At 34.8% G+C, this 23,171-nt stretch overlaps 3 protein-coding genes across 3 annotated transcripts; 1 reads left to right on the top strand and 2 right to left on the bottom strand.

Moving 5' to 3' along the window:
- Positions 1 to 3,228: 3,228 nt before the first annotated feature.
- LOC136229939 (C2 and GRAM domain-containing protein At5g50170) lies at positions 3,229 to 9,376 on the bottom strand. Its single transcript, XM_066018802.1, has 9 exons — positions 8,709 to 9,376; positions 6,758 to 7,963; positions 5,688 to 5,870; positions 5,268 to 5,551; positions 4,967 to 5,083; positions 4,370 to 4,632; positions 4,044 to 4,221; positions 3,592 to 3,864; positions 3,229 to 3,499 (listed from the first exon to the last, which is right to left on the bottom strand). The coding sequence occupies exons 1-9, from the start codon at positions 9,058 to 9,060 to the stop codon at positions 3,287 to 3,289; spliced, it is 3,069 nt and encodes a 1,022-aa protein (XP_065874874.1). The 5' UTR covers positions 9,061 to 9,376; the 3' UTR covers positions 3,229 to 3,286.
- Positions 9,377 to 12,181: 2,805 nt separating this feature from the next.
- Positions 12,182 to 14,417, top strand: LOC136229933 (uncharacterized). Its single transcript, XM_066018792.1, has 2 exons — positions 12,182 to 12,423; positions 14,054 to 14,417. Exons 1-2 carry the CDS (start codon positions 12,280 to 12,282, stop codon positions 14,207 to 14,209), a joined length of 300 nt encoding a protein of 99 aa, XP_065874864.1. The 5' UTR covers positions 12,182 to 12,279; the 3' UTR covers positions 14,210 to 14,417.
- Positions 14,418 to 21,920: 7,503 nt separating this feature from the next.
- On the bottom strand, positions 21,921 to 22,858 carry LOC136229924 (RAF-like serine/threonine-protein kinase PRAF). The gene is made up of 2 exons (XM_066018786.1): positions 22,611 to 22,858; positions 21,921 to 22,521 (listed from the first exon to the last, which is right to left on the bottom strand). The coding sequence occupies exons 1-2, from the start codon at positions 22,750 to 22,752 to the stop codon at positions 22,121 to 22,123; spliced, it is 543 nt and encodes a 180-aa protein (XP_065874858.1). The 5' UTR covers positions 22,753 to 22,858; the 3' UTR covers positions 21,921 to 22,120.
- Positions 22,859 to 23,171: the final 313 nt, after the last annotated feature.

Here is a 23,171-nt window from a genome sequence, read left to right as displayed (position 1 = left end):
ACGGAGAAGCCTAATGGATTTCTCTAACCTCTAAGGGACAGGTAATGAACTCGGATCTAATCAATAAGTAAATCAACATATTTAGGCTTACCTTGGCTCCGTATCATTGATCTATGAGGTTACCACACTAAAAGAATAATCACTCTTGATTCACGAACTAAAAATGAAACTCAAAGACAAAGGGGCAGATAGAGGGGACGCGTAGGAGGGAGAGACTCTATCTTATATTTTTTATCTTTGGGTTTTAGGTTTCCTAGCTATCTATTTATAGCTAGGTTAAACCCTAACCCTGATCCTAATTCTATTTGGATTAGATTACGGGCATGTCATAAATGGATCAGTAAATAGAACAATGCTTGTTTACTCTATTTATCCTTAAAAATGGTATAATTTTTTTATATTTATATAAGTTAAATATTTTAAATAAAATAAGTAACTTTAAACTTAATTTAATAATTTAAGTGGTTAAAAAATTATAATTATTTTAAAAAAACTTATTCAATTAAGTAATTTTTTAATTTATCAAATAGAGCTAAAAATAATCTTTAAAATAATTAAAGAAAAAGTATGAGAACTAAAGCATGGCAAAAGTAGTATAACTTTTTGAAAGTTAATTCATTTTATTTACAGTTATTAAAATACAACTTTTTATTTTTATTTTTCATTTTGTTTTATTAAAATGAAAATACATAGAACAAATTTATTATATAATCACTGAAAGTTTTTAATTAAAAATAATTTCAAAGCAAAAGAATGGTTTAATAATTGGATTTCATTTTAATTCTACTAAATTGATTTATCTTTTCCCTTAGAACAAGGTTCCAAACAACGTTAAGAGTTTATTACTAGTTTGAATAATTTAGCACATTTAAAATAAGATAGAGGAGTGTTAGTACAATTTATATAATTGAGAAAATGATTGCTTAAAGATTTTATAAACTACATTGAATTGATTAATTAAGATTCATTGAAGTTTAATGTTTAAATGGTGTGGTTGCAGCCTAAAAGCTATTGATGATCTTTATAGGGGGCTAGGCTAGGCTACACCAATAATACAATTTCAATTCTGGGTCAGTTTAATATTTCAAATGTCAATTCAACCATCAAAATTTTCATAAATTAGACTAAATTTACAAATTTCAAGATTTTTTTAAAAGACAAATTTCAAGAATTAAACTAGTAACTGTGATTGTGTTAATTATTGAAATTTTATCATTTTAAAAATTGAGTTAATATCTAAAATTTAATTTGAATTAAATTGATCAGCACAGCACTATCAATTTTAGAAGTCATTTTTACAAATTAACACAATATAGAAATACAGACATTCAGATAAGCTTAGCGGAGTAAAAAAAATGAAAGAAACGAGGAGAAAAGGAAATAAAACGGCCATAAATACTATTGATAGGTTGTATGCATGGAAGAAAAGGACAGCAATTTCTTGACTTGAATTTCAAGTGCATTTGGTTGATGTCGTTTTCTACTACTTGATTAAGACTTGGATGTCACCTCCTAAAACCTACTAAATGTAGGGTTGTAATCTAGCAGACTGATTTTGCCCTCTTGGGTAAAAAAGGAACCAAGTTGATTCGAGTTTAAAATTATGTTCGAGCTCGATTCATTAAAAAGATTATTTGTCCGCAAGCTGCTCGCAAACATCTTATTTATTTTGTTCACGAGCTTTATTCGCGAGTAGCACATTAATTATGTTTATGAAGTTTGGTCGAGAGCTCTTATTAATTCTGTTTATGAACTTTGTTTACCAACAGCTAGAAGCGGATACAGAGGGCTGTCGGAACCACACCTAGTATAGATGGTTTCGGCTCCCATGTATTCGATAAATTAAGGTTCGAGATGGTTAATTAACTCATTGAGTTTGTATTTAATTACAAAATCCAACTTGATTAATACATGATAACATGCATATATACGTACAAAAATGAACAAGTTCGATTTAGCAATTTTTTTACGCACGCGCGTGTAAATTTGACCCCCCCCCCCCCCCCCCCCCCCCCCCCCCCCCCCCCCCCCCCCGCGGACCAATTCTGTATTCGTCACTGCCAACAGCTCAATAATTCTGTTTATGAATTTTGCTCGCGAACAACTCATTAGTTATGTTCCTAAGCAAGCTCACGTGCAAACAATAAATAAATAAGTTGCTCGTGAATCGTTCGTCTATGAATAATATTCAATTTAACAAAAGAAATAATATAAATTTAGATGTTTAATACATAAAAATATAAATGTTTTAATTATTATTAAAAAAACAATCGAACCAAACTTGTTTACGAGCTCGTTCATGAACATTATAATCAAGTTTGTTTGTAAGCTTATTCGTGAACCTATAGCAGAATCTGCTCGTGAGCTTTTGAGCAAAGTTTCGATCTACTCAAGCTCTGTCAATGACAGATCCAATTTTTTTTTGAAAAGGCGGATAACATCGGCAAGAAAAAACACAAACATTGAGAAAAGAAGTGACTTTTTTTAAAATAGATTTTTGTAATATTTGGAGACAAATATGTCTATTTTAAAGGTCAATATTGTCTTTTTAAATATATTTAAGGACTACCAAAACACCTGAAAAGAAACACGTGAAAAGAAAAGACAAATGATCCTTTAACAGTGGCAAAGAACGACAAGGGAGGACTGCACTCCTTCCCCATTTACATCCGCTATCGAGCTCAACTCATTCACAAATCGAAACCTTACAACCGTGCTCAAACTCGACTCATTTATAAATTAAACAAAACACGGTCGAATTTCTGCTTGCTCGTTTACGTCCCTAATTAAAAGAAAATTCATAATCTTAAGCTCGATTGGAAAACATTTAGAAATTTCTTTGGAACTTTTATATCATTAACAAAAATCACAAGGAATTGGCCCCATTGAGATTAATTCATAATTTGTGCCCATGAAATTGAAATCAGCTTCAATTTTGATTTCGCTGTTCATTTCTCGATTCGATTCGATTTTAATTCTATAGAATAATAACCTCATGGGAAACAGAGGATAAGGCTTCTATCTCTCGATTCAGTTTAATTCTATAGAATCATAACCTCATGCCTAGTTAGGGGAAAAAAGAGGATAAGGCTTCCATGTCAGGCTGAGATCCTCTTAATGGACATAACGAAATTTCTAACTTCATACCCTATCTTGAGGTTGGAGAGGATGAAAAAATACTTGTATTAGAAATTAGAATAGAAAAAGACAAAGAGACAGATTCATACGTATAATCAAACTAAACCATATTTACTTGAACCCTGAATAATAATCAAATGAATATCAGTCAAACGTTCCTATCATGTTGAACTGCAAAAAGAACTTCTCTCTCAAGCAATTCAAACATCTCCTTCAATCTATGAGTAAATTTTTCTGTTATATTTCGAGTAATCCTCTGCTGGAACTTGTTGCTCTTCAACCACCTAGTTCCAACATAAACATCACACTTACAAGCACTATGAGCAAGACCAGATTGCTCTATTTGGTACCTAATATTCACCTGCAACAGGAAAAAACACAAACCAACAAATTACTAATTTAAAATATGAAATCTGGTTCTTAATAACTCAGGAATATTCTTTGTGATCATACCCGGAAATGATCCTCGAATGGGACACCGTGAAGAACCATGACCTCATTTATAATCCATCCTCCATCATTTTCTATGGGAGTTTTTTGTTGTGTGCTAGAGACTTCCCCTCCAAATATGGAAACATGGCGGTTGAATCTATAAGAGAGATGTCTTTCATAAACATCAGGTTTCACAGATTCCCAACTTGTTGTTGCATAATTAAGACATCCGGATTTTTCCATGACTTTATGTTCCATGTTTCCTCCCTCGAATAATTCCATGAGCGATTTTATCTGTATCACCACCACAGGTTCAGTTCAGCAGCAATAAAACAAGTTCATCGAATCAAATGTAGATAATGTATAAGGCACACTGCAGATGGATTAGCTAAAGAGACTAATCCTTGTCTGTGTTCTAGTAATTTAGACTTCTGATACATGGAAGGCATTGAAGAAGAGAGTTAATTGCTTACACTAATTGGCAATTCAGCTGAGTAAACTTTAGAAACTTTTGCCTCTTCAACATCAAGAAAAGATCTAGTCTCTTCAAGCATGGAGGAAGTTTCTTCTTGCTCCTGCTCGTGTTCATCTGCAATTTCTGCTCTCTGTTCAGGGGTTAGTGTTCGTGTTCTCCACAAGGCCATGATTGTCCTGTTGAAAGAGAAAAAACGGATCAGATCAATATGTGAAAGTCAAAAGTCCTAAAACAACTTCCGTGCTATTACACAAAAAAGATACCTGCTGGCAACATTGAATGACACAAATGATTGGAAGTAGTGCTATTACACAAAAAAGTTACCTGCTGGCAACATTGAATGACACAAATGATTGGAAGTAGTATCTGAGCCTGCCTTCTTCATCTTGAGCTTTTGCTCCATGCCTTGCATCAAGGCCTCTGCCCTTTCGGAGGACTATGACAAGTGAAGGGCTACCGACAGAAGAGAGTGAAGGAGGGAGCACATGAATATCTTCAATATCCTCCCAAAGAAAGAAAAACTTTGTCTTATGTCCAAATAAATTGGCATAGAACCCAACAATTCTAGCAGACAAAAACAGCCTGCCCTGCATATAGTATACATCTCAGCATCAACCTCTTGGAAATAAAATCAACTAAAATTTATCCCACATGCAACATTCGGCTTACTTTGTGTCAAGAAGATTCAGTAATTTGCTAGAATGATAGCATAGCAATATGATACTTCTTTCTATATCAGTATAGTGAAGCAATTCAAAATAAGGATCATAAAACTTACAGCAGCTTGTTTCTACTTCTAAGGACATTAAAGAGATTTAATTTTAGGCTTCTGGCAATTGGGTTTGAGTATCTTAAACTAGTCATTATCGTAATTTAAATAGCAATTCACTTGTCTTAGCATGTAATAGCTCATAGTAGTACCTGCAAAGGCATTTTCCTCTTCAACTGGCAGGTAAAGGCACTGATAAGAAACTCTTCTGGTGGCAACCCAAATAATTTCTGGAATGTTGAGTTCTTATGAGGTGATCGTACATTCAACTGCAAAATATCCCTAGAATCAATAAGACATGTTTTGTCATTAAAAATTTTAAAGAAAAAAACTATTCTAGATCCAATGATGGATGCACATCATTCACTAGCACAATGATGGGAAAGGAAAATGTTAAGGAGAATAACCAGTTGTTAGAATAAATGAGCTGAACTACGTATAAATAATGAGCACCTTCTTCCCGACTTCCTTCTCCTTCTTCGTCAAATACTCTTTAATCATTTCAACACCTTTGTTATTGTCTAAAAAGATTCTCAAGTGTAATTTTGATTGAGAAGACTGAGCAAGCTTCCCCTCCAGAGAGATCCACATGTCTGCCAGTTCTGTGGATGTATGCTTCAAAAAATTGATCTCAGCATGCCCAAGTGAGGTGGCCTGGTCAAAGGGACCGTCAAAATCGAAAACTTCCACATCTAGAACTGAGGGTGGTTCTTCCATAGCATCAAACTCAAGTATGTCTGTAGAATATAAGTAGTTGGAGTTGGTTCTTGGTCAATGCATCTTTGTTGTTTCCGGCTTTGTTCAAAATGCCTTTTTAACATATATAATTGTAGAAACTATGAAACAAAGAAACCCACAAGATAAAGACCTTACCATTCCATTGGGGATTGCTGGTTTGGAGCTTAACAGAGCTTGTTCTTGTTTTCCCATTACAAGTGAACACTGCATAGGGATCCGAAAGCCCTGTTGAGCCCAAGGATGCTAAATTGGTCCCCTCAATCAAAGCTACAGTAAGAATCCATCCATTGCCTTGGGCTTTCATGCCATGATCACTTCCTATTGCCAACAAAAATTCAAATGAAAATTAGATAATATTGTAGCAATACAAAAATTCCAAGATCTATAGCATAGTTGTTAAAGGCGCAAGGTGCGCTAAGGCTCCAAGGGGTCATGAAGCCTAGGCTCAAGGCGCAAGGCGAGGTGTGCGCCTTAGAAACATGAGGCGCCTAAAATAAAATAAAATAAAATATATACTCTTTTACTAGTTAAGTATAAACAAAAAAAAAAACACTTATGACCACACAAACAAAACAAAACCACATAAAAACATAATACTAAATCATAAATGTCAAAAACACTAAGTTTATACTTCATAGAGACACTAACATATACGTAACGTCTTGACCTAAAATATGTAACTATAACTAATGCTACTAAACTAATAACCATTCATTGTCATTCAAAAAGAACACACGCAACAAAAACTAATAATCATCATCATCAAGATTATCACTCTGTTTCTTCCTGACTCTGTGTCTGTGGAAGTTTGTTTTTGCCTGGAGTGGAGGATACTTCTTTCTTTACGTGACTTCCTCTCCTAATATTTCTCTATTTTTTATATATTTAATTATGACTGAGACTCTTTATATTCTTATTTAAATTAAGGGTTAAGATTAATCTTATTTAAGTTAGACTAGTGGTTGAGATTAATCAAACAGTTACTTTAGAGAAAACTGTAAAAATAAAAATAGAAACCTAAGTAAAAACCGCCAGGCGCACAGGCGCAAGCGAGGGGCACAAGGCGAGAGCCTTTTGTACAGAGCCTCATTTTCTAGGTTCAAGGCTCAAAGACCCTGAGCCTTGACTGAGGCGCACCTTTAACAACTATGATCTACAGGATATGAACTTATTAACAACCATATATAAGCAGAGAAGATGCTTACCTCCTTGTAAACTAGCTTGTACAAAGTGTGACACCATGTTACAGACACGCTCTAATTGAACGACCAAAATTGCACAAGAAAGAAGTTCTCCAAAACTGTCTGGCAAGTCAAGTCCATTGAATTCCAAGCCTTGGACTTTGCTTGGTTCAGATAATAGGATATGGAGTACGACATATGATAGCATTAAAATAGTGGAAACAACTGTGAAGTTGCAAAAATAATTAGACGCCAATTTCCACTCTGACTGGTGTTCAGCTTTCAGTGTTGTCAGCACATCTTCCTTCCTTAGTGAATCAGTGGAACCCAGTACCTTAAAACTTTTAGCCAATAAGCTGGCAAACTGATCAAAACTCTCTTTTAGACCCTGCCTTGCTCCTCCTTCAATAATACTTTTCATCATAGTACTGTGATGGAAGTTAATACCCCATGATATAATAAGGCGAGATGATTCTTCTCCAGAAGACAGTTCTGATCCAGGGATTATCTTGTATAGCAACTCAATGTTGAATGTGCCTCCGTATGGAACATCTGGTGTGCTAACATTTACGAAGATCACGAATTGCTGTCCATCTGCTTTTATATAAGTCTGCTCCTCAGTGGCCTTAACAGCCTTAATTAATGTTGTTGCAGCTTTTGTGTAGGTAACTTTTCGTGTTAGGGAAGCTGTATTAACTGATTTCCAAGTCCAAGGCTCCTCTTTCACATCTGTAGTGCCCTGAAGTTCTGCTAAGTCTTTCCTAAACTGTGAATCTGGCGCAAAAAGGAACTTGTTTAGATTATATGGGGTTACCTCATAAATTTGATTAAGAAGAACACCTCCGGGGAGGTTTTCTGGCATTTCTTCTACATGATCGCTCGAATTCATGATCTCCATAGCTTCTTCAAAGCTGATATGTTCATGTTCCTCTGTGCAATCTTCATAATCAGAGGAGGCACAGGCCGACTCTGAAGAACTATCAATTCTTACTGCTTCCTCATTTTTATGGAAAACCTTCTCCAAACGGCTTGCAATTGTCTTCATTAGCTTCTTGCCTTCTGATGTCATTGGTAATGCAGCTCTAGAGCAATGTAACCCATCAGATGACACAACTGAACATTCAGATTCTTTATGTCCCTCATTCTTCGTATTCAAATTTGTATCAATCAAGTGGTTGGTAGAAGACTCATGGCCTTTTCCATGTAAAGAAAGAGAAAGAAGAATCTTCCCTGCATGAATAAGCAAAGTATCATAATCTAAAATTGAACCAAGAATAATGCTTGAATCAACAATTCAATAGGAATCCCTTCCTCCCACCCTATAAGCAAAAATAAAGGCCGCAACCTTGAAAGCTCAGCTGAGACAAAATGCTAATGATCTGAGCCAGCTAAAACCCAAATAAAGGAAGATTTGCATGTCAATAGAAGTTTAGTACCTAATAAGCATTGATTGCATATGAACTTCAACCACTGGGAGAGCACTAATATGGCTAGGCAATTTTTATTTTCATAACTTCACTCTATTAAGTTAAAGAAATTCAGTCAAATGTTATACTTGAGAAGCGTAAGGTAACTCCCAAACTTAGAACAGATCCAACCAGAGGTTATTCAAAACATGTTCACCTTAATCTCAAGTTTAAAAGAATTAGCTCAATGTAATGTGATTATGTGATCAATTAAAAATCCAACTATATTCAAAACAAACAATCTCGTCTAGTATGAGCTAACAAAACTCACCTGATACCCACATTATATAACAACATAGAGTATCAATGTCCGTTCTTGCATTGACAACTAAACTAGAAAATTATGTGCGATTAATTAAAATGTAAATGCCTAAATAGCATTTTCATCTAATCTTCAGTTCCATTCCCTATTCTAATCTATGGTATAATCTAAAAAGCATCAAGCAATTTAATTCGTAAACAATGTAAACAAGAAATCGATGATTAAAAGAAGTAACAGAGACACTAACCACAATCCATGTTAATGAACTTTCCAGTCAAGGGCTTTTCAAGGGAAAACCAAGTGGGAGGCAAGCACTGACTATGCTCAGCTAAAACCGACCAAACAGGAATGGTAATTCGACCAATTAAATCACCAGAGCCACTGAAGAAGCCAAAATCAGTATCATCCTGAGTAAACACAGACACAACCAATTCATAATCAGTGTGATGGATTCTGAAAACGAACTCCTCATTCCAAACAGGGCTAGAATTGTTCTTCAGTATTCTAGTCTTGGATTTGTGTTTGCCTATCTGTAATTTCACATATGAGTCCGTAGTAGGCAAGCCTTTAGCCTCCAAAATGTGGACATAAAGTCTCATAGTTAAAATAATCGTTCAGAGAAGAAAATTGGAAATGGGTTTAAAATAAGAAACGGAGGAGGAATTTATGGGTTGAAGAGGTGTAAGCAAAGATTCGTGTCGTCGTCTAAAAAGAAGAAAAAGTGAGAATGAAAGCAGTGGCAAAACGTGGATAAGCAAAGAAAGGGACACGATAATATAGGAGACCATGGACATGATCAACATGGCAGATAGAGAAGAAATAAGAAGAAAAGGAAGCGGTTGGTTGGTGATTTCAGTCAAGCAAACCAATCCCTTTCGTTTTCGCTTCTTCGAGACGGTCATCTTCTCTCTTTGGCGTGGATACTTCTTTTTTATACCTTTTAGCCATCAACTTTCTTTCTTCGCTTGATACATCATTTTGTGCCGAACTTGTCTTAACAAATAGATTGGTACCTGAACTTTTCAATTATCTTTCACATCGCAGATCTTCGCGAAATCATAGACTACGTGAAGTGATTTCATGGAAAATGTAAAGAAAATAGTAGATTCTTACATTTTTCGAGCCTATAGGAAGATGAAGAATCAAGATATGAGAGAAGAAGAGAAATACATTGAGATTTGGAGATGGTGTAGATTTCGTGCAATTTAAAGGACCATATGTCTGGGAATCATTAGGGATATTACGGGAAAGTCATAAAAACAGTCTAGATATGTAGTAGGTTGAGTAAATGTGCCTCACATCTGATCTATTTTTGTAAATTTCCCTTTAATTTATTCTGTAAATTACTATTATAAATTATAATAAAAAGAAAAAAAACTAGTTTACGGATTATTTATCTGTCATTTCAAACCTTTTAAATTCCAATTATATCTAAGATATTTATAATACACCAAATACTTTATATATATAATTTTTTATATATAATTGATACTTGGAAGGTTTGGGTCTACTAGTTTTTTTTCCAATTTTCGATAATATATGGTTAAAATTGATCTTGATTAGAAACGTTATGGTTAAATTACATCATTTCATACGTTAATATTAAATCACACTTTCCTTTAAGCCCTTGTTTGGGAGGAGGTTAATGGGAGTAAATGGGAGTAATGGAATGTTAAGTATTAAGTTAACCTTGTTTGGGAGTTATTTTTTGGGAGTAAATGGAGGTTAATGGGGTTAAATCTTTACTTCCTCTAACCTCCAAATTGGGGGTTAATGGAAGTAATGTAAACTTTTTTAAAATTTCTTGTCTCTGGAGAGTAAATTTAACCTTCCTTCCCCTCTATATTTAAACTCCCAAACAAGGTTAAACATTTAACCTCATTTACATCCTATAAACTCTCAAACAAGGTTAATTTTTAACTTTCCATTCCATCACTTCCATTCCCTTTCCATTACCTCCTTTAACTCTCACCTCCATTATCCTCCAAACTCCCAAACAAAGGCTAAATTGAGAGTTAAATTTATTCTTTATCTTCTAATAGTCCATTCAGTTGTCCAAAAACTACAATTAATCCCTAAGTTTTAAAAAGTCACGGTTGTAATGTTTTAAAGTTCCAAAAAGTTATTTGTTTTAAAAGAGGATAGTTGTAATGTTTTAATGTTGAGAAATCAATTGTAGTTTTTGGATAAAATTTAGAGAAAATTACAAAACTAGGTCAAATGGGAGGCTCATTTACATATTTAACTCATTTACTCAACCTACTACATATCTAGACTGATTTTGTATGACTTTCCCATAATACCCCTAACCTTCCCATTTCCCCAAACGTGAACGGTCACTCCCCTCTTCTCCTTGGTTGCGTGAAACGGTGGCAGCTCCTCCATTAATGATTCCAAGACTTTTGATCTTCCTATCTTCTTTTAAATTGCACGAAATCTGCACCATTTCTCCAAATCACAATATATTTCTCTTCTTTCTCTCTTCATCTCTTGATTCTGCAACTTCCTAATCCTAGAAAACGAAGCCATGGTTCTTCATCTTCCATTTCCTGCTCGTTCGAAGAAATGGTGATTCTACGTTATTTTCATCGTTTTTCCCAGTTTATCATATTGGCTTCGTCGAAAAATGTAAGTATATACTGTTTTTTCTGCGGTTTTCCGGACCAATCCACTTAGCATATGCGGTTTTCGCGAAGTCTTCGAGGAGAAATTTATCGATTTAACTTCACGAACGATGATTACGCGAAGTTCGCAAGGTAATTCGATAAATTTCTCTCGCAGACTCCGCGAAAATCATCGTTTCGCGAAGTCAGAGCGTCACATTTCTCCTCGCAAACTCCGCGAACTCAGAGCGTCACATTCCTCCTCCCGGACGTTGCGAAATCATTGTTTCGCTTAGTAAAATCACCCTCTTCCTTGCATATTTATGTTCGCATACTTAGCGAATCATCGTTTCGCGAAGCCAAATCTTCTTTTTTTCTGACTAACACGGATAAATTTTTCTGAAGGTGGTTGAATACATAATATTCATTCCTGAAAGCCGGCGTGTTAGGGTGCCATAGAGACATCCATTCAAAAAGGCATGGACTTCCAACCATTGGTTGTGAATAGGAGTCTACACCGTGGGACACGTCCATCCCTCAGTGGTTAATAAGAGTCTATGTGTCGTGAGACATCCATCCATCGGTGGTGAATAAGAGCCTATGTATAATGAAGTGATTTGTTAGGAGTTTATTGTAGCAATCTTAGTGAATAGTAGCCTATGTATTATGAAGTGATTTGTTAGGAGTTTATTATGGCAATCTTAGTGAATAAGAGTCTATGTATTATGAAGTGATTTGTTAGGAGTTTATTGTGGCAATCTTGTTGTAAAATTTGATAATGTTATGATTTTAATGTTAGAATCCGTTGTTGTTTGACATTTTTTGTTATATATCACTTCGCGAATTAGCTTCAAAACACATACAGGTTTCGCATATGCTAATTAAATTCATCAAGTAAACCAAACATTAGCTTCGCAGGCTTCGCATAATATCGAATCTGCGAAGTCAGACGAGAGGGAGGGAGACGCGCGTAAATATTGAGGGTATTATAAGAAAATCACACAAAATCAGTCTAGATATGTAGTAGGTTGAGTAAATGGGTTAAATATGTAAATGAGCCTCCCATTTGACCTATTTTTATAATTAGGTGACTGGAGGATGTATTATGCCTTCTTTATCCCATTTTGAAATTAAACAAAGACCTAAGAGCTAAATTGAAGTTTAATCCAGAAACGCATAGAACAGCAAAAAGAGAGTGTGGAGAGCAAAATCAAAATGTTACAGTTCCCGGCTTTCATGACTCAGTACCCTTGGTCGGCCAGGACTATTCCCACCTCCTATCTGCTTCCCTCTCAATGGCCTCAACCCCACAGCGAAGAATTGCTTCTCGCTATGGAGGAGTCCGATTTCGAAGAGAGGGTATCACTTCTCGTCTTTTTTATTTTAATTTGCCTTTTCCTGAATAAGTTTACATGAAGAAGAAAAAAAAAAAACCTAGATTCTTTTCGATATTGATCCGACGTATTGCTTGCTTTTGATACAATTTTATTGACTTAATTGTTGTTGCCTTTCGTAATTGTAAGGATCATCACAGGCTGAAGCTCTTACTTTCCTTCCATTAATCATCTTATTTGTGTTTCAATGTCTATTCCGATTATTGCATATGCAATTGAAATTTCATTCTATTTTGATGTTTGCTAAGTACCTGGTTAATCAAATTGTATAGGAAGCGAAATCCCTAAGTCGCCTTAGATTTAGGCTGCAATCCAATTGATTGATTCAAGTGTCTTTTAATGGAGTATATATCATATTAGTTTATCAGCTTGGTGTTCCCTGATTAGCTCTATAACTTTCCTGCTGATATGTAAGCTTCATGAGCCATGGTGAATACCTCCTTTTCTTTTCCTTTTAAATTTATTCCTTTAGGCAATTTTCATTTTATGTCATGCTTTGCATATCCAGAAGTATTTCCTGTTAGTAAGAAGTTGGACTGTATCACTTCTGAGAAATGTCAAGCTTGACAGACAGGAGATTATAATCTAAGGAGCTGTCCAAAGAATGGATTGAACATATGCTGATCTTGTTCTTGGGGGCTTTGCTTTTTGTGGTTTGTTGTGATTAAGGAGTCTCGTGTGTACAACAACAACAACAACAAAGCCTTAGTCCCGAAATGATTCGGGGTCGGCTAACATGAACCATCGTATAAAACCGTGAAAATCAAGTCGTGTCAGCGACACAGATTCGCTCCCTCCACTCCGTCCTATCCACTACCATATTTTCCTCAATTCCCAATAAACTCATATCACTCTCGATCACCCTCCTCCAAGTTTGCTTAGGTCTTCCCCTACCCCTCACCACTACATCCCTTTGCCACTCTTCGGTTCTCCTAACCGGCGCATCAAGCGCTCTACGTCTCACATGGCCAAACCACCTTAGTCGGTTTTCTCTCATTTTATTCTCAATAGATGTGACCCCTACTTTTGTCCTAATTATTTCATTACGCACCCGGTCCTTTCTCGTGTGACCACACATCCATCTCAACATACGCATCTCCGCCACCGACATCTTATGGATGTGGCAGTGTTTCACTGCCCAACACTCCGTACCATATAACAATGCTGGTCTAATTGCCGTCCGGTAGAATTTTCCCTTCAATCTATTAGGCATGTCGGGATCACAAAGGAAACCCGTAGCACTCTTCCACTTCGACCAACCAGCTTTAATCCTATGAGCAACATCTCCATCTACTTCTCCATCCGTAGATCCTAAATACCGGAAGCAATCCGAGGTCTGAACAACTCTCCCATCTAGGAGTCTCGTGTGTATAATTATAAAATTAAGTGAATCTGGCTTTAGTTTTAGTCTTTGATGTAAATTTTTTGAATACATTGTAGTAGGAAATATTATGGATATATGCATTTGTTTGTGCCCAAATCTTTCTTCATCCATTAAATGTTTGAAATTTCTGGATGCATTATTTAATAAGCTCTTGATTTTTCCCTGTTCTTATCATTTTAGGAGTAGACACTAACTTGGTTAAATTATGCAGTGTAATGAAATCAGGAACACAAACAGCAACCTACCAATAATGGGGAAAATGAAAGTTGATAATGATAAAGAAGATTATGATAACGATGCTGACGATGATGATGCTGATAATGCCGAGGAATCTGAAGGGGAGGAATTTGAGCAAGAAACTGGCTGAGAGTATCCGCTGATATTCGCTATATTTTGTTACCAAGATGTCAAATGTGAACCTGGCCTTCACTCCCTCATAGAAAGAGGGAAATGCTATGGCTTTAAATTTCCTATACAAACTAGTTTTTACTGGTAATTTCCTTGTGTAAAATTCAACCTATCACCGCTGATAAGCAAATATTATGCAAACTAGCTGCCATTTCTCTTTTCTTGTTTCTTGTCTATGGCACAATCAGTATTGACTCCGTTTACTTGTCAATCAGTTTATATTTCTCTTTTTACTTGTCAATAAGTATTGAACACTGCTGAGTACGTGTTCCTGTCCTCCATTTATGTTTTCTCAAGCTGTTCAATGGAGCTTTTTTTTTGGCTCAAGAAGTATCAATGGAGAGAGTGGTTGAATCTTTGATGCTGTTGCAAAACTGTAGACTAAAGACCGAGATTCATGTTAAGGCATCCTACCTTCTTTTTCTATCTTCACTTCACTTGCCTTTTCAATGTCAAGAATCTTTCTTCTCATCCTAGCAAAATATAATATTCCCACTCATATCTGCTATGAAAGAATACCAGAATAGATTCATATTTATTTATTTATTCATTTTGTGTGTGTTTTAATCTAAGTAGTGCAGCATTTTGATTTAACACTTACCATGAGGAAATAAATCCGCGGCAATATTAAAAGCAGGCAGCACATTATTATAGGAATGCTTGGCAGTACTGTTATATCGTGGATGGGGTTATAAAAAAGACTGAGTGAACGCTACGGTGTTGGGCTTGAGACTATCTTCAAACCCGATTTGGCATAATTTCCTCATTCCACTATGATTATGAATACGAATTGTTTTTTAATATTTCAAACAGAGGGTTGGAAAAGTCCTTTTGAAAAAAAGGCTTAATACATCGTTAGCTCCTTGAACTTACCCATAATAATAGATTGGCTCCTTAAATTTTGTAAGTGTCTCACCAGCTTCCTAAACTTGTTTATTTTGTATCACCAGCTCCCTAAACTTGTCCATAAAAATTTATTAGCTCTCTGAACTTTGCAAATATCTCATTAGCTCTATAAACTTGTTTATTCCGTAACAACTAAATACAAAAACCATAATACTAACTCGGATTAAGGTGCAAAAATACCCCTAACGTTTTGGGTCAGGAGTAATTTTACCCCTAACATTGATAAATTGGGTTAATTTAAGAAATACTCGGTCATGAATCTTGTCATCTACACTTCACACGTGCGTCATTTTATCAATAACAAATCACAAATATATATTGGGTTAATTTAAGAAATACTTGGTCATGAATCTTGTCATCTACACTTCACACGTGCGTCATTTGATCAATAACAAATCACAAATATATGTTGGGATGTGGAAAAAAAAAATATACTGACTTTTGTACTAATTGGATAAAAAAAAATTCTAATAAATCACCAAATTTATAAATTTACTCTTGGCTACTAATGTTAAGGGTACAATTGCATCATTTTAGATGTTAGGGGTAAAATCACTCCTGACCCAAAATGTTAGGGGTATTTTTGCACCTTAATCCGAGTTAGTATTATGATTTTTTTATTTAGTTGTTACAGAATAAGCAAATTTAGGGATGTGACGTGACAGTCCTTTTTCTTATATTACTCCACATAAAAGGATTACCTAAACAATTCAGATCATGTAAATTATAATCAGTTAAAAACTTTATGAATTCATCCATTTTGGTTTGAGCTTCTGGTATACTGCTTAGCTTTTCCTCTGAAAAGAGGATTTTATTAAAATCTCTAAAAGATATAAGAGCCAAATTGTCTTTTCCATGAATAGATTTCAGTAGCTCCAAAGTGAGAAAACTTCGGTTTGTCAAAGGCCATGCATAAAGACCATCACCCCACCAATCTTTTCTCTCTGTCATTTTCCTTCCATTACTCCACATAAAAGGATCACAAAATTTAGATAATGTTAATCACAATCTGTTAAAATGTTTATGAATTCATCCATTTCAGTTTGAACTTTGAAAAGAAGATTTTATTAAAGTCCCCAAAAGGTACAAGATGAGAAAGGTGTCAAAACAATGATGTTATGGTAATTGCATCTTGTGTTGAATACTCTAACGCCAAGGATAACGGTCGGTTAATGCGACATACGCGTTGTAATGACCCGGTCCGGAGTGGGTGGCGCCGGGATAGAAGGCCTGAGCAAGGAGCGGCCCTAAGGGATGGCGATGGGGACAGGAATGAACTGAATCCCACATCGGAATTGGAGAGGGAGTGATTGTGGCTTATTAGTAAGATGTGAATCCAATACATGCGTTTTAAAGCCGTGAGGCCCAATGTGTTGGAATTGGGCCAGAGCGGACAATAGATATGGGAGCTAAACTATGTGGTTGGAAAAGAGATGAATTTGGGTTTCACTTTGGTGGACTCAAGTTGTTTAACGGATTATGAGGAGCTATTTGTCTTAGGATTACAAACTAAACATGCAGAAGAGTATAATCAATTTGATGATAATCCAACATTATCCATTAGTGTGGAGCTGTTATGAGGAGGGGAGTTGATTTGTAATTGTATAAAACTATTAATTTTTTTAAGTTAATTTACGGTTTTTGTGCTTTATGAGTACGTTATGTATTCCGAATTTGAAAGAACTTTATTGATTATTTGGTGCATTTTATAAAAATTACAGGTTTAGGATGGTTTAGAATACCGAAAATAAATTTCATTTTATTACTTAATGTGTACGGAAGCATATAAAAAGCATGTTACAAATAATATTATCCTTTTGTAATGGGTTCTTACAATAACTAGTTACAATTGAACATTGTCTAACTTATCTACCATAATCATCTGCCAAAACGATTGCACCACCATCAAGACAGAAACCTGGTCTAAACGGAGAAGGAGAACTCGGGGCTCGCTTCGGTTGGAGAGATTCTACGTGGTATCAATGATTAGGAGGTGTGGCGGTGAATCTTGGTTTTTGCACTGCAGAACTGACAGAACTATGGGGTTTGTATTTTGGCCTCAAGTACGCATGGGCTAGACATTACCGCAAGGTAGTATTCGAAATAGACTCTTTGGTAGTAATTCAGCTTGTTAGTCATGAGGTGGTTTAACAATATCATTTTTCTTGGCTTATTATGGCGTGTCATGATCTATATGATGAAGATTGGGAGGTGCGGCTCGTTCATATCTTACGGCAAGGGAACATGGCAGTTGATTGGATGGTAAACTATGCAGGGAGTTTGAGTTTAGGTCTTCACGAGTGTGATGCGCCTCCTACAGGCATCCAATACATTCTTTTTTCTGATTTTTATGGTTCTGGACTTCCCAGAATGACAAATCTTTAAGGGTCGGTCTATTTTTAGTGTTTCCTCGGATTAGCCCTTCCATTGTAAAAAAAGCAAAACTAACAAATTAAAGTTAATTTGCTTAAAATTTTAAATTTAACACTAACAATAATATATTTGATTTTTCATACTAAAAAATATTTTGTATACTCTATATATGTATTTATATTATCATTTCTAGAAATCAGGTGTGACATATTTCTTATGGTGTGACAAGGAATGGAGGTTGTAGTAATTTCGTAAATAAATGGAAATTCTAAAAAAACGCGCGAGGACATTATGTAATTTCACGGGCTTGTATAAATATCCCTCTGGAACAAATGGTACATTCACTCGGAATAAATGATACATTTAGTTGGAACAAATAATACAGTTAACAAATGGTACATTTACTCAGAACAAATCGTATATTTAGTTAGAACAAATAATACAGTTACATGGAACAAGTGGTCTGATTCAGCACCATCAGCTCTCTCATATACAGTTGCTGAATAAATGGATATCAGATTCTTCAGTGGCAAGAGCAGTATCAAAAAGCAATCCAACGACAACATTCGACGGGGCTAAAAGCCAACCGACGACCATTTGGCAGAGCATCCATTGTCGGATTACGAACCGCTCAAGACCATTTTTCAGATGAATATATTATTTGTCAGGAAGAAGAAGAAAAGTCCGATGAAGGCGACGACGCTTGGACCATGTATTTCGATGGTGCGGCAAAGAAGAACGGAAGCGGTGTAGGGGCAATCCTTTTGTCCCCTCTTTCCCACATTAGCAGGATCAAAAAAAAAACCCCTAATCTCAGGTGCAGGGAGGAAAGTGTAAGACGCTGTCGCTCGCAATTGGTCTTGATCGGTCTGTCGGTCCAACAAAGAAATAAACTCTAGTTCTTTCTCCTATCCGGTCGGAAACTGGTATTCCGTTTATGGTGTAAGGGTCGGTAGCAAGCATAGGAGTTGAGGTCAAAAGCGAGGTGGAGTGAAGCACGGTCGGCAACAGCTAATTGGCTTACCAAAACTATGTAGTTTCATTATGTCACACTATAAGCTCATTTGTTTGTTTTATTAATTTAATCATTTTCTTTATTCTTTTTTTAGTTTTAGACTTCCCCCTCTAATCTCATTCCCCGACCTTCCTAATGTTTTCTATCATTTCCACTCTCTTACTAACTTAACTTTTACATTCCTTATAAAATTTTACTTTAATCCTTATTTTATTTTTTAATTTTTATTTTGTTCTATATATTTATTTATTTATATTTTTTATCCTTATATAATTTCACTTTTTTATTTTTATTTTAATCTTTGTACTTATTTATTTATACTTTTTTATCTCTAGATTAATTTTATTTTTGATCTATATACTTATTTAAGTTTACTTTTTTACCCTGAAAAATAATTTTGACCAAATTTTTTTCTTTTATTATGTTATTCGATTTTAGTATTTATTTTTAATTATTTTCTCTTTAAAATATAATGTTTATGTATTTTCTTTAATTAATTTTATTTCAGTTCCTCTGTTTCATCGTCTTTTGATTTTAATATATACACGTGTATGTATAGAAATCATTGTTAAAAACACAACTCTGGTTTATTACCTCATTTGAACTAAACAGCCACAAAGAGAATCAAAAGTATATCATTCCTTTTGTGAAATTGAAATAAGCATATAAAAAAATTCAAAGTCATTCCATTCCTTTCTTTTTATTTTTCTTTCTTGATTTAATTTTGTTACCCAAACAACCCCTTATATCATTTAATAATTTCAAATTTTATATTATTCAATACTTATTTTTTAGTTTTAACCAACATCACCTAATTTTCATACTTTGAAAATTAGTTATCATATATATATCAATATATACATATATATCAATATGTATTAAGAGATAAGGTACAAATTTGTTCCTAACACTTTTGGAAATGTGCAGATATACTTCCTAATGAAAATTTTATCCCTTCATGCTTCCAACTTGACCAGTTTTAATTCTAAGAAAATAGAAAGGGGTGGAAAAAATAATCTCAGTCCACTTGTATTATTAATTTTGCCTTTATACCCTAGTCAAAATAACACAGTTTTAGCCTAAGCTAAGGCATAAAAAAAAAAAAAAAAGCCTAGTCTTTTATTTGCTTGAGATGCAAATGCAATCACAAATAAAGAGGAGTAGTAGATGGAGGCAAAACCACCCTCCTAAAACTTTGTTTGGATGGATTTTGAGAAGGTTGATTAAAGTAGGATGAGAGGGGTAAAATTATTTTCTTTAACCTTGAGATCTCACTGAGTTAGTGGTACTAAAATTAAGGTTTTTTTTTCAAGGTTATATAACTCTGATTTAACCAATATTATCAGAACCAGTCATGACATCAAACTAGATTTATAGATGAATCACAGATCATTTGGTTGAATTAGATGTCTCGGATTGATCGGACTGTATGACGTAATAAATAAATAATATTTATATATTAAATATACAATTAATTTAAAATTATTTTTATAAATTATATATATCCAAAACAAATTATAAACAACTTTTGGTTTGTTATTTTTTTTTTATCAACTTGAGACATAAATATATATAGTAACTTGAAATATATTAATGTATTCAATGCGGACAAGTAAAGAATGAGAATTTGATGTTCAAAGTGAATCACTTAAAATGGTTTGCAAAAATATGAAAGACAAAAAAAATAAGAATCTTAACTAGTTTATAAGTAAATGACTTTTACAAACCTTTAACCAATTATTAAAGGAAAGACTCTCTTACGTGCAGGGATGCAGTCAAAGCATATTTGGATTAGGGGTGCACTTGCATGACATAGGCTACGCAAATGCACACCAAAACGATATCATTTAGACCGGCCTACTTTTGCTAAAATTAGTTTATAAATGAAGGTTTTAATTAAAAAAATCATTGAAACAAATTTGTTATTATTTTAGACAGATTTAATTGCAATTTTTTTTTTTAAATAAATTGCCAAAAAAAACGGAGTTGCATCAGTTTCCGATTCAATCCCAATTCACACTGGTTATTCGAAGGTTCAACAAACCAGCACAGTTCAGACCAGACTCCTCACTAGTTCCTGATTGAACCGGTCGGACTGATCCAAATTTTATAACACTACATTTAACCTTAAACTCCTTCCCAAATAATACTACGGGGGTGTTTGGTTTTCATACTCTTGTTTGTCTTTTCATTTCAAAATGGAGAGTTTAAGTATTTGGTTAGTGACTTTTTATTTGCCTTTTATATCTGAAAAGCAGTATTGGGTGTTTGATTAATGACCTCCTGTTTGCCTTTTACACCCGAAAAGCAGCCTTTTACAAAAGCAGAGAATCTCTGCTTTTTGGAAAAACAGCATTTTCCAACAGCAACATCAAATATCAACAGCAACAGCAAATAGCAAACCGTAACAGCAAACAGCAAACAGTAGGTAAAACAAACGGGCTCTAAGAAAGATTAATTAAAGAGTTTTTTAGGAGGTGTTTGGTTGCTCATTTTCATGCTTATGTTTGCTTTTTCACTTCAACATGGAGAGTTTTAAGTGTTTGGTTAGTGATCTCATGTTTGCCTTTTACATCTGAAAAGTAGCATTACATGTTTGGTTAGTGGCCTCCTGTTTGCCTTTTACACCCGAAAAGCAGCGTTTTACAAAAGCAGAGAATCTCTGCTTTTTGGAAAAACAGCTTTTTCTAACAACAAACAGAAACCGTAACAGCAACAACAAACAGCAATCCGTAACATCAAACGGTACTCCATGGTTATATGTTGAAAACACTATAACTAAATTTTGTAATTTCTTATATTAAAAATTCTAAAAAAAATAGAGATAAATTTAGATATTACCCTATTACTAATATTGTTCATATTGCAAAATTTTAAATTGATAATGTCGTGACTTTTGTTTGTGGCCCCATATTTATTTTTGCAAGTTCTTTTTATTAGTCACTTCTATACCTAATCCAGCTTGCACGACTTTGAATAGAAAGTTCAATGAATTTTCCTACGAAACAGATTTCTCGTTTCGTTTGGTTACGTTATTTCAGAAATTCTAAACAAAAAGTTCCAATGACTTCTCTTTCCTCTTTGGTGAGGACAAAAACAAAATGGATATTCATTCCTCGCAGTCTCCTTTAACCTGCAAATCAGAAAACCAAAATATATCAGAAAAATCTTCAAAAGAAAATAATAAAAAAAAACAAAAAAAAAAACCTTAAAATCATAAAAAAAAAATAAAATAAAAATTATGCAAACGGAACCTAAAATAAATTAATACCGTCAGTCAAATTTTTAGGTCAGTTACGCGACAAACATTTAACGGAATACAAACAACTTGCTTGCATTCACGCGCGGCGCTCCGGTAAACCCTAACACCTAGAAGTGTGAAAATTCGCCTGAATAAGCAATCAACGAGGCAAAAGAATTCAAGCAATCAAAAAATTCCTTTTAAAAAATTTACATTCCAATCCCACATCCAAAACTTCAACTCTCTCCATATTCATTTTACTTTTGTATATTATTTTTCACCATTTTTGTTCTAATCTGTGTATAAACTCTATCATCTAACTCCGGGTTTGGGCGTCAATGAAAGTTCTTGTAGCACCGAGGGTCACGACAACACCATTCTCGTTCCTGAGATGGAAAGCAACGGCTCCTGCTGTAATTTCCATAAAAGTCGACGGGATAGCCAACCGGCGGCGAATTGCTCCGATATCGTCCATAATCAACGGCATTATGATTCGATTTGAATTTAGTTGGAGAAAAATTGATAGATTGAGGAGGAGATATTGATTTGAGCGACTTTGGAGTGGAAAGAACAGCTCTAATCTTCGAATCAGGAGAACGCCGATCGTATTCTTCAATAATAAAAACCAATTCCTCTTCTGATTTGATAGAAATCAAAGTCTCCATATCTCCATTAGGTAACTGGCATCTCAACACGACGGAGAATCCACAAAATTCTACGAGCTTGACCATCAGCTCTGCACGAATCAATCAGATATGAGTTAACAGAGAATTCCTTAAAATTAAATTGGAATGAGATAGAAGAATCGGAAAAAGAGAAAGAAACCTGTAAAGGAAATAGAGCGATCGACGGCGAGAACTCTGGTAAAACCACCGACATAACGGAGTTTTCCGTCAAGAGGTCGAGGAATGATCTTACCACTGTAACTGCAGAGAAACTTGATAGTCTGAGTTGTTGAGTTCACCATGTTAGGTAAAAGAAGGTTGAGGTCAAATTAAAGGAGAAAGTCAAGAGAGGAAATCGGAACTCTTGAGAAATTTGGGGAAGAGGATGGTTTGTGTTTGTTTCAAACCGCTAGGGATGAGGAACGGAGGCGGTATAAATAGGAAAGGAAGATGGCTGGTTACGTCATTTATGGGACCCACACGCAATGTGAATTCCTCAATATTGTTGGAGCGTTTCAAAGTATATTTTGGTATATTCGTTTAATCGTTTTTCTTGGAACAAGGAAGAAAGGGCCCACTTCTGTTTTTCCTGTGTTTGTTGTAAGGTATAAATTCTGTTACTATCATTATTGGGCACAAGTGTAAACACATCAAAACTACACCGTTTAGCCTTTCATTTTAAGGCGCAACAAATATATTGTCTAGTTAAGTTTATACAATA

Source organism: Euphorbia lathyris, chromosome 1 (assembly GCF_963576675.1).
Source record: "Euphorbia lathyris chromosome 1, ddEupLath1.1, whole genome shotgun sequence".
NCBI classification, from domain to species: domain Eukaryota; kingdom Viridiplantae; phylum Streptophyta; class Magnoliopsida; order Malpighiales; family Euphorbiaceae; genus Euphorbia; species Euphorbia lathyris.
This window is presented reverse-complemented; position numbering and strand designations above follow the sequence as displayed.

Excerpts from the sequence above, each read along its gene's own strand:
- LOC136229939 (XM_066018802.1), bottom strand. The coding sequence starts at position 9,060 with ATGAGACTTTATGTCCACATTTTGGAGGCTAAAGGCTTGCCTACTACG. Across the intron at positions 5,871-6,757 it reads ACAAGCTAGTTTACAAGGAG|GAAGTGATCATGGCATGAAA; the intron begins GTAAGCATCTTC and ends TGTTGGCAATAG. Across the intron at positions 5,084-5,267 it reads AGAAGGAAGTCGGGAAGAAG|TTGAATGTACGATCACCTCA; the intron begins GTGCTCATTATT and ends GATATTTTGCAG.
- LOC136229933 (XM_066018792.1), top strand. The coding sequence starts at position 12,280 with ATGTTACAGTTCCCGGCTTTCATGACTCAGTACCCTTGGTCGGCCAGG. Across the intron at positions 12,424-14,053 it reads AGTCCGATTTCGAAGAGAGG|TGTAATGAAATCAGGAACAC; the intron begins GTATCACTTCTC and ends TAAATTATGCAG.
- LOC136229924 (XM_066018786.1), bottom strand. The coding sequence starts at position 22,752 with ATGGTGAACTCAACAACTCAGACTATCAAGTTTCTCTGCAGTTACAGT. Across the intron at positions 22,522-22,610 it reads TCGCTCTATTTCCTTTACAG|AGCTGATGGTCAAGCTCGTA; the intron begins GTTTCTTTCTCT and ends TGATTCGTGCAG.